The sequence below is a fragment of the Nannospalax galili genome, unplaced genomic scaffold (assembly GCF_000622305.1).
Source record: "Nannospalax galili isolate Female #2095 unplaced genomic scaffold, S.galili_v1.0 scaffold695, whole genome shotgun sequence".
Taxonomy (NCBI): Eukaryota; Metazoa; Chordata; class Mammalia; order Rodentia; family Spalacidae; genus Nannospalax; species Nannospalax galili.
In genome coordinates, this window is record NW_008335601.1 from 999,988 (window position 1) to 1,010,981 (window position 10,994).

The window sequence follows — 10,994 nt, forward strand, 5'->3', positions numbered from 1 at the left end:
AAACTAAACAAACAAAATTAAGAAACAATAGAAGTCCAGGAACAGTGGTGCTCGCCTGTGATCCCAGCACCTGGGAGGCAGAGAACTGCCAAAAATTCATTCATTCCGGTCTACCTACTGTGCTGTAACCAGTCAGGACTAAATGTAAGACCCTGTTTCAACATAATAAATAAATAAATAAATACATGTAATAACATTTTTACACACCATGGTGCTTTATTTGCACTGACTCTATTTATTGACAAGAACTGGTTAAAAAAAAGTACAGTGGATAGATAAAAGCAGGTAACATAGTAAACTTTGATAAGAACAAATGACAATTGAGAGTAGCAACTGTTAAGTGTCTGGACCTCTATTTGGTTCTCGTGAGCCACCAAATCTACCTTTCATCCACCATGTTTGTATTCCCCAAGGAAGTGAGATAAAAGCCCTTTAGAAGTTTCCAGACCCAGGCATTGTATTCTCAGCCAAAAATCTGTAATTTCTCATTGGATTGTCAATAGTGATATTGAAGGTGGCAATTTCACTTGTAGTTAGTTGTACCAAGAACAAATGTCACCCCTGGAGGCTATACATTGTGCAGTGAAGAAGAAAGGTGTTAGGATAGCAAGGACAAAGTAGATAAAATGTTCCTCCAGAGAGGGCTTCATAGTAAGACCCATAGTAAGTCTTTAAACCCCCACCCCTCCAAAATAAGGGATAATTGGGTAAAGGTCTTGCTATGAAGCATGAGGACCTGAGTTCAGCTCCCCAGCACCTAAGTAAATAGCCAGGAAAAGCAGCATGCATCTGTAATCTCTCAACCTCATATTCAGAGACATACAGTCCAAACAAATTGTTGAGTTTCAAGTCCAGTGAGACACCCTATCTCAAAAGATGAGGTAAAGGGGCCAGGTATGGTGGTGCACACCTTTAATTCCAGCACTCAGGAGGCAAAGGCAGGCAGGATCTTGGAGTTGGAGGTTAGCTTGGTCCACATAGCGAGTTCCAGGTCAGTTGGGGCTACAGGGAGACTGTGCTCAAATAATACAAAATACTAAAATAAATAAATAAATAAATAATAAATAAGCCATTGGCTTTGGGGCTGGTGAGACGTCTTAGGGGTTAAGAGCACTGGCTGCTCTTGCAAAGGACCTGGGTTCAGTTCCCATAATTTCTTTTCCTTCAGAGGTCAAGAGACCTCGTCTTCTGTAAATTTCTCCATGGATGTGGGCCGTCGCAAAGGCGTATCGGCTGATTCCAGAGGAACCAATGCCCTCTTCTGGCCTCTGGGAGCATTGCACACACATGGTACACTTACATACATATAGGCAAACCACTCATACACATAAATAAAAATAAATAAAATATGAGCTGGGCATGGTGGTGCATGCCTTTAGTCCTAGCACTTGGGACTCTGGATCTCTGGAGGATCTCTGAGTTCAAGGCCAGCCTGGTCTACATAGTATGTTCCAGGCCAGCCCCACTACAGGGAGACCCTGTCTCAAAAAGACGAGAGAGAGAGAGAGAGAGAAAGAGAGAGAGAGAGAGAGAGAGAGAGGAGCAATAGGAAAGTGGTAGACCATTAAGCAATACACAGGTGTGGGTTGGCACTCTGAAAGCAAAGAGGTAAGCTGATTCAGGCTTTGGTAATGGGTACAAGGGTGAAGTGAGAGAAGAGCAAAGGATCCTTGTGGCAATGAACTGTGAGTAGGAGTTGGCTCAGCAAAGGGACAGTGGGATCATTTGGGGCTGTGGGATGCACAGAAGTCAATGGCATGACTTATTTAGAGAACTATAGCCACCTGTTTGGGGTGATTAAGTAGATGACCAGGCATGGTGGCATTTGCCTCTGATCCCAGCACTTGGAGGCAGAGGCAGGCAGATCTCTGTGAGTTCAAGGCTAGTCTGGTACACATAGTGAGTTCCAGGCCAGCTGAGGCTGCAGGGAGACCCTGTCTCAAAAGAGACCAAAAAATAATTAAGTAGAGGGGCTGGAGAGATGGCTCAGAGGTTACTAGTATTTTCTGCTTTTATAGAGCACCAGTTTCCAGCACTGACATGGCGGCTTACAACAGTCTATAATTCCAGTTCCACATACATACATGTAGGCAAACATTCATACACATAAAATAAAAACAAAGAAATCATTTTTAAAAATTAGAGATAGTAGCAGACCCCTTTAAACCTAGCACTCCGGAGGCAGACACAGAGGCAGGTGGATCTCTGTGAATTCAAGGCCATCCTGGTCTACATAGTGAGTTCCACACCAGCTGGGGTTACAAAGAGACCCTGTGTTAAAGGAAGACACCAGTGATCACCTCTGGCCTTTACATACACACACACACACACACACACACACACACACACACACAGCGGCATACACATGCATGTACTTCACACACACACGAATACAAAGACCAAAAAATTAAAAAATATATTTTAAAGTGGGCTGGAGTCTGACATCATGGTGCGTGCCTGTAACCCTAGCACTTAGGAGGTGGAGACAGAAGGTTCATGAATTTCAGGCCAGGGTGGGCTAGATACCAGGTTTAAACACAGCCTAGATAGCTAACTTATCAAGCTGATGTCTCAAGAAAGGGGATGGGTATGTAGCTAAGTGGTACAGCTCTGGCCTTGTCTGCATACACAAAGGCCTTGGTGCTCACAACCAGTAAGGCTGATCCCAACAGCCACACTCCACTTTGTTGCCTTCTGTTTATATCTACACCCACTAGAAGCTGAGCTCATGTCCCACTCCTGCATTCAAATTGAAATTGACCTGCTCTCTCCAGAGCGGCCCCACACAGGGCTGAGGCTAGCCCACACGGTGCTTTCCCATGGACCTGGAAAACATTTCTTTTCCATGATACGTGTTTCTACCTAGTAGAAAGCAGTCACCTTAGGCACACCAATTAGTTTCCTACAATATGCTTGGGGCCCACTGTTGTGCAGTGTGCTACCTGTAGCCCCTGTCTATGGGGGCTCTACAGCAGGCTCCCTCTTAACTTCAGCTCTTATTTTTTGACCATTCTCCAGCTCCCTGGAAACCCTCCCTTCTTGAAGCAACTGTGCTTCCTTTGGTGAGATGATTGACACTGCCCCTTTCTCAACCACTTGAGCTACTTTTGGGGGAAAGGAAATAGGGTGTCAAGTATCCCAGGCTGGCCTGGCACTCATTATGTAGCCAAGGATAAATGTCTGTGACTTGAGCTACTTTTGGGGGAAAGGAAATAGTATCCCAGGCTGGCCTGGCACTCATTATGTAGCCAAGGATAAATGTCTGTGCATCCTGCCACTATGCCCCACATGTAATCATAGTTTGAACTTTAAGACTTTTTTTTTTTTTTTTTGAGACAGGGTCTCCCTGTAGCCCTAGCTAATTTGGAACTCACTATGCAGACCAGACTGGCCTTATATCATAGAGACCTGCCTGCTTCTGCCTCCTGAGTGCTGGGACTAAAGGTGTATGCCTCCACAACCAATAACTTTAAAAACTTTTGATGCCTGAATCCCACTTACCCATAGAGACCCTGATATAACTGATTTTTTTGCCTGGGCACATAGTTCAGCTAAAGCGCCAGTGACTAATGTGGCGCAGTTTGGGAATCTCAGGTCTAGTCCTCTATTCCTTTTGTTTTTCTTTTAATTAATTTAAAGTTTTGAGGGACTAGAGAGATGGCTCAGCAGTTAAGAGCACTGACTGCTATATGAGAGGACCTGGGTTCAATTCCCAGCACCCACATGGTGGCAAATAACTGTCTATAACTCCAGTTCCAGGGGATCCCACACCCACTTCTGACCTCTGTTGGCATTGCATGCATGTGGTGCACTTATACACACACAGGCAATATACGCATACACAAAAATAAAAGTATTTTTAAAATAAAAAAAATTTTTTGTGTGTGCCAGGCATGGTGGTGCACACCTTTAATCCCAGCATTCGGGAGGCAGGGGCAGGTGGAGCTCTGTGAGTTCAAAGCCAGCATGGTCTACATAGTGAGTTCCAGGCCAGCTGGGGCTACAGGGATGCCATGTCTCAAAAAAATTAAATAACTAAATAATTAATTAAATAAATAATTAAATTAAATACAAATCTTTTGAGACAGAATCTCACTACATAGTCCTGGCTGGCCTGAAACTCTCTATGCAGACCAGGCTGATCTGAAACTCACAGAGATCTGCCTGCTTCTGCCTCCTACAGGGTGGAATAAAGGCATGGACCACCACATCCAACTTTCTATTTTTAAATTAAACTTATTTTATTTATTATTACTATTTGTGTGTGTATGAGAGCACACAAATGGAGGTCAGAGGACAACTTTTGGGAATTGGTTCTCTGCTTGCACCATGGGTTTTGGGAATCATACTCAGGTTGTCAGGCTTGGACAGGAGTGCTTTTACTGGCTGAGCCATCACACTGTTTCTGTTTTTTGTTTTGTTCTGTTATGTTTTATTTATTTATTTTTATGTATATGAGTATTTTGCCTACTTCTGGGTAAGTGCACCCATGTGTGCAGTGCCCTCAGAGGCCAGAGAAGGACGTCAGATCCCCTGGAACTGAAGTTATGGGCAGTTATTAGCCACCATGTGGGTGCTAAGAACCAAACCCAGGTCCTCTGTAAGAGCAGTCAGCAATCTTAACCACTGAGTGGTCTCGCCAGTCCCTGGTTTGGTTTTCTGTTTTGTTTTGTTTTGTTTTGTTGACAGGGTCTCACTATGTAGTCCTGGTGGTCTGGAACTCCCTATGTAGACCAGATCTTGAACTCCCAGAGATCCCCCTGTCTCAGCCACCACACCCAGCTCACTGTTTCTGCCTTTGTTTTGAGACAAAGTCTCTTGTAGCCTAGGCTGGTCTTAAACTTACTATGTGGCCTGGAACTTCTGATCCTCCTGCCTCCACCTCCCTGTGCTGGGATAATAGGTATGCCACGTTTTATGAACGACTGGAGATGAAAAACTCTGGTTTAAATGACCTTGTCTGGCATTGACAGCATCTATTACAGAGACTGGTGTTCAGCTTGAAATGATGTTTTGTCAGGAAGAAGAGAAATGTAGCCTTCAAAACACAAACACAAACTAATCACATTAAGGGAAACAAGGAGAAGAAAGAGGCAAGTCCTGTCCTGTGAGGGAGTGAGGGGGATCCCACCACCACACAACCCACCAAGTTCAAGTTTCTGCTTTGACTCTGGATAGACAAGTTTTCAATCCCGAAATGCAGGGATTTTGTTTGTTTGTGACTGGCTCTCTAATATCTTAGTCCCTTTCAACTATTTATGTGGCCCAGGATCATCCTGGACCTCAGATCCTCCTTCTGCCACCTCCCAAGTGGTAGGATTACAGGCCTCTGGCACTGGGAACTGAACCCACAGCTTCTTGCAAGATAGGTAAGCCCTTAACCAACTGAGCTACATCTCCAGCCCTGAAGTGCAATACTGTCAGGCCAAGGGCCTCAGAAGCTCCAAGCTCACTAAATCGATGGGTGCCTGGCTTTGTCCCATTTATACAAATTTGGCAGCTGCTGTTAAAGCTGGTGCGGATCCTAGCCCTGGTCTGGGTGACTTCTCAACCTCTTAGCCTCAGGGATCCAGGGCAGCGACATCTCTCTTGGCACAGGGAGTGGGTGACACCTCTGCTTGCCGGGTCACGCCTGATCTGTCCCGGGCAGTGCAAGGCAGCATGAGCTAGGGGCAGGAGTCTTTGCGTAATGACCTCTGCACCCTCATGTGTCTGGAGCCTTGGCCCAGGAGCCTGCAGGGATGTGGACTACACATCCCGACATACCTCGGGCAAGGGTGGGGCGACACCAGCAAGGCCAGGCCACCAGCCAGGCCCAGGCGTGCGCAGTGGTTCTTGGGAGTGGCGGGGCGGGGCCTCGGGGCTGTCAGCTGCGTCCTCAGGCACCGGGGCGGGGTGGCGGTGGCTATTGGGGGAGGGAGGGGCAGGGCGGGGTCGCCGCGAGCTACAGCTCTAAGCCGAGCTTGTGCAGGCCAGACAGCCGGCCTGGGAGGCATCGAGTGAGCAGGAGTGTTCCGGCTTAGCCATGGCAGCGGCTCCCATGAAAGTGTGCATCGTGGGCTCCGGGAACTGGTGAGCAGTGGCGGGTGGTCGGGTGGCGTGGGCTGGCGGTGGCTATTGGTGGAGGGAGGGGCAGGGCGGGGGCGCCGCGAGCTACAGCTCTAAGCCGAGCTTGTGCAGGCCAGACAGCCGGCCTGGGAGGCATCGAGTGAGCAGGAGTGTTCCGGCTTAGCCATGGCAGCGGCTCCCATGAAAGTGTGCATCGTGGGCTCCGGGAACTGGTGAGCAGTGGCGGGTGGTCGGGTGGCGTGGGCTTCACCTCTAGCAAGCCCCTGTCCCCGGCGGCCCATGGCTGCACGCCCGGAGCCTCGGCGTGGGCACCGGGACACCGCGGGCAGGGCGGCGGGCGGGCGATCGCATGTCCAGGTTGCGCACTGCCCGCAGGGAGGCCGCTTCTGGGCACCAGCCCCGGCTAGGAGCGCGCCCCGCGCCCGCCGGCACCTGTCTGCGCCTGGGTGACGTGCTGCGGGAGGCCACCTGCTGTCCACGCCTGGGTGATTTGCGCAACATCCTCAAAGTGTTCTTCATTCTCCCCTGCGGATCTCCTGCGTGGGGGAATTGGCAGAACCACAACCATTCTTACTGGGGTTTTGCTGTTGGGGAGATCGAGGCACAGAAAGCGAAGAGGGCTCTTGCCAGCTGGGGTCTCCGGCAGGGCAGGCGCTGTCTTTCAAGGTGTGGGTCTCACCTCTGCTGGCGGTAGGTTCCCATTTATGCTAACGTTTTATCCTGTAGGAAGTTCAAGGCCTTCCTCCCCGGACCTGAGGGTTCCCCAGGCTTTGCGTCTCCCCTGGGCTTGAGTTGACTTTCTTATTTATGAAGCACTTGGTGCCTGGACCTCTCTCTCCCAAGCACTTTCCACACTGTCAGTGCCTTGATTTTACACTTACACAGGGGAAGTTGGGTTCTATGGTGTGCTTGAGTAAATGGGGGAAAGTGCAGAATGGGAGGAGGCAGAATGTAAGCTTTTCCCCATGGCTGTGCCTTCTTCCCACAGCCCAGGAATTGGGGGAGAATAGTTGAAGGTTTTACGATCCCTTCGACCCCCTCAGCAGGCTTTTTTCTGTGGACTGACTCACTTTGTAGCTCAGCTTTTAAGAAGGGGTAAACCACAGAAATCAGCGGGAGCTATTTGATTGATCTTAGGCTCCCTCTTTAAGATTTGGCCCAGAAAACACTTTACAATAACTTATTTCTTTATTTGTTTGAGACAGGATCTCACTATGTAGCCCTGGCTGGCCTGGAGCGCCATATGTAGTAGACCAGCTTAGCTTCAAACTCACAAAGATCCACCTGCCTCTCCTGGGAGTAAAGATGTACACTACCACATCTGGTGAAAGTACTTTTTGAAGGAAAACTTGCCTGGTTTTCCTTTTCCCTTGAAGCTACACGAGTGGCCTCTATCCAGGCTCCTATTGCTGACCTCTACCCTTGCATTGGTGTTATCTTTTTAATTATCTGTCTCCAGTTTTCCCACACTCAACTCCAACTAGTATCTACCCTGGTGGCCAGCATATGCTAAGTAAATAATGAATGTCTGAAAACTCATTCTTTTTCTTGGCCCTGTAGATTGAACCCAGGGCCTCGTGTATGCTAAATACATGCTGTATCACTGACAAAATCCCTGTCCCCCAAACTAACTTTTAAAACTTATGTGAAGCTGGGTGTGGTGGCACGCACCTTTTTTTTTCATTTGGTCTTTTTGAGACAGGGTCTCCCTCTAGCCCCAGCTGTCCTGGAACTCACTATGTAGACCAGGCTGGCCTTGAACTCACAGAGATCTACCTGCCTCTGATTCCCGAGTGCTGGGATTAAAGGTATGCGCACTTGAAAGGCAGAGACAGGTGGACCTCTGTGAGTTCAGGCCAGCCTGGTCTACATAGTGAATTCTAGGCCAGCCTGGTCTACATTGTTAGAACCTATCTAAAAAAAAAATTTTTTTTTATAAGTTAATACATTTACTCTGTGCGTGCACTACTGGGGATCAAACCCAGGGCCTTGCATGTGCTAGGAAAGTAAGTTATACTCCAGCCTGACATTAATATATTTTAAAAGCCAAAAGGGGCCAGTTATGGTGAAACATGCTGGTAATCTTAGGATTTGGGAGGAGGAGGGGGTAATCGGGAGTTCAAGGTCACCGCCCCACCAACCCCTCCCCTCACCCCCCCACCAAACCCCCCCATTGCCTTTGAGACCCTAGCTCACACAAAAGAACAAATCACTCAAATACAGGAAATTACATCCTCCATCCATTACTCTCTTCTGTCCTTCTATCTTGTAAATTCAACGGTACTATACTTTTTTTTTCTTTTTTCTTTTTTGGCATTGGGGATTGAACCTAAGACCTCACACTTGCTAGGCAAATGCTCTACCACTGAGCAACAGCCCCAGTCCAACTATGCGCTTTCTGTTTTAATTTTATTTATTTACATTTAATTGTTTTTGAGACAGGGTCTTACTGTGTAGCTCTGGCTGGCCTTGTAACTCCCATTTATTATTATGGTGTTTGTGTGATGTATCTGAGAGACTTGGGGCACCTGTGTGCCACAGTGTTGCTGTGAGCATCAGAGAACAATTTTCAGGAGTTGATTCTTTTTGGGGATTGAACTTAGGTCATCAGGCTTGTGCAGCAAGCCACATAACAGCTGAGCCATCCCACTGACCCGTCTTGTGGCTCTGCTATGCACTTTTTTGTATGTTAATTGTTTGGAGTAACAGCGGAAACTCTGCATGGCTTCATGTAAACTTTCTACTTGGCTTCATCACTTACAAAGTCAAGGTCACTAAAGTGACATGTCAGCTGCCTGGACAAGCACCCAGGGAGCACATTTTGTTGTTTTGAGATAGGGTTTCATGTAGCCCAGCCTGGCTTTGTCCACCTAGCTGAGGATGACCTTGACCTCCTACTGGTCCTGCCTCCATCACCCCGGTGCAGGACTTAAAGGCATAAGGTTAGTTTCCTCTTTTGTAAAATTCCACAGAGGACAAACATTTTCCTAATTTGCAAGGTGTGGGCGGAAGCAGCCCAGCTCTGCCACACTACATTGAGTCTGGACAAAGGCTGTGAAGAGAACCTCTGTCCACATAGGCTTGGCTGCCAGCCTGGGGCATCTTCATTCTGATGTACCCGACTGTATCTTGGCCAGATCCAACTCCAGGAGTGAGTAGAACTTGGCTTGTGACACAGCGATTGAGAAATGTTTGGGCTGGCTGCCTGGCTCCCTTAATTACGGAATCAGACAGGAACAGTTGTTGGTTTTCAGCCACTGCCTTGGGTACACAGCCACTCCAGTCCTAGAGAGAAGATCATGACCTCCCAGAGCTTCTAGAACAGAGGAGCAGAAACCAACCTGGGGAAAACCAACCTGGGGAAACCAGGAAAGGGAAGGAAGGCTCATGTCTGTAATCTCAGGTTAAGACAGGAAAATCACAGTAGACTGGAGGCCAGCCTGGGCTACATAGTTCCAGACCAGTCTGCACTACAGTGAAACCCTGTCTTAAAATGTGGGGAGGAGATGGACTGGAGAGTAATGGCTCAGTAGACATACTAGTGTTTGTCTTTAGTGGATTCTGTGTTCCTTACTGGAACAGAACCTGTGGACAAAAGGTTCCTTGCTCCTAAGTAACTCGCCTTCAAGTGTGAGATCAATAAGAAGATAAGACCGAAAGGTATATAGATTGGAGTCTCTGTTAGACATTACCTTTTTTTTTTTGACATTACCTTTTTAAAAATATTATTTTTATTTTATGTGTATGCGTTTATTGCCTGCATGTAGGTAAGTACACCTGTGTCATGCAATGCCAGCGGAGGACAGAAGAGGCTGTCGGATCCCTTGGAACTGGAGTTACGGACAGTTGTTAGCTGCCATGTGGGTACTGGGATTCAAACCCTGGTCTTCTGCAAGAACAGCCAGTGTTCTTAACTCTTAAGAGCAGTACATACTCTTAACCCGCTGAGCCATCTCTCCAGCCCCTACATTATCTTTTTTTTAAAAAAAGAAAAAACAAAGCAAAACAAAAACAGAGTCTCAGTATGTAGCCTTGGCAGGCCTGGAACTCACTATGTGGACCAGGCTGGCCTCACACTGAGATCGGCTTTCCTTTGCTTGCGTCATGCTGGGAATAAAGGTGTGCACCACCATACCCTGCAATCTTGAATTTCTGATCTTCCTGCTTCTCACCCCTCCTGAGTGCTGTGAATACAGGCTTGTGCCTCTATGCTGGGGTTAGAACTAGGCACACCAGGCAAACACTCTACCAATTGAGCTTCATCTCCAAACCCAAAAAGTATGGTCCAAAGACTCCTTCCTTGCCACCATAGTCACCACTATGGGTAATCTTGCCAAATCTTTCCCTAGGATGAGGCAGATTTTCCCCCTAAGGGATTTTGGCCTTTTGCCCATTTTAAAACAGGATTAGGACCTTCCATTCTATATCTGGTCCTCACCACAGGAATGTAAAGTAGGTGTTATCATTTATAGATAAATGTAACTATAACCTTGAGGCCCAGTGTCTCCCTCATGCCACCTGACAGCAGAGATAGTGAATCTGGCTGACATGTCTAGGGGCTTCCGCTACCAGAGAGCTAGGTGGGCTGTGTGAGACACCCTTGTCCTGGAGTTTGGGGAGCCTCCATTCATCTAGACTAGTCAGAAGGAGAAAACCAGAGGAGCCCTGAACATCCAGGGAGCCTGCCTGATGCTGGCATACTACTCAACCCTTGTCTTGTCAGGCCCTGTGGGAAAGCTTCACCCTTGGGAGGTAGAAACAAGAGGATCATGGCCCTCAAGATGGATCCAGAGGGTAAGAGCACTTGCCACCAAGAATGACAACCTAAGTTTGATTCCTAGGTCCCAGATGGTAGCAGGAAAGAACTCACTCTCACAAGTTTTCCTGTAACCTCCACACACAAGCCAGGGCGCATATATATATAT

General features: G+C 47.7%; 1 protein-coding gene across 2 annotated transcripts in view; it reads left to right on the plus strand.

Moving 5' to 3' along the window:
- Nucleotides 1–5,958: 5,958 nt before the first annotated feature.
- The window catches only part of Gpd1l (glycerol-3-phosphate dehydrogenase 1 like), a 51,124-nt gene continuing 46,088 nt past the window's right edge, over nt 5,959–10,994 (plus strand). Inside the window, exon 1 of one of the 2 annotated variants that reach the window (XM_008830469.2) lies at nt 5,959–6,072. In XM_008830469.2, coding sequence (XP_008828691.1) covers nt 6,026–6,072 — 47 coding nt within the window. In that variant the 5' untranslated portion in view covers nt 5,959–6,025. Of the gene's footprint in view, nt 6,073–6,153; nt 6,282–10,994 lie in introns of those variants that run through there. The other variant, XM_008830468.2, reaches the window with a different exon arrangement.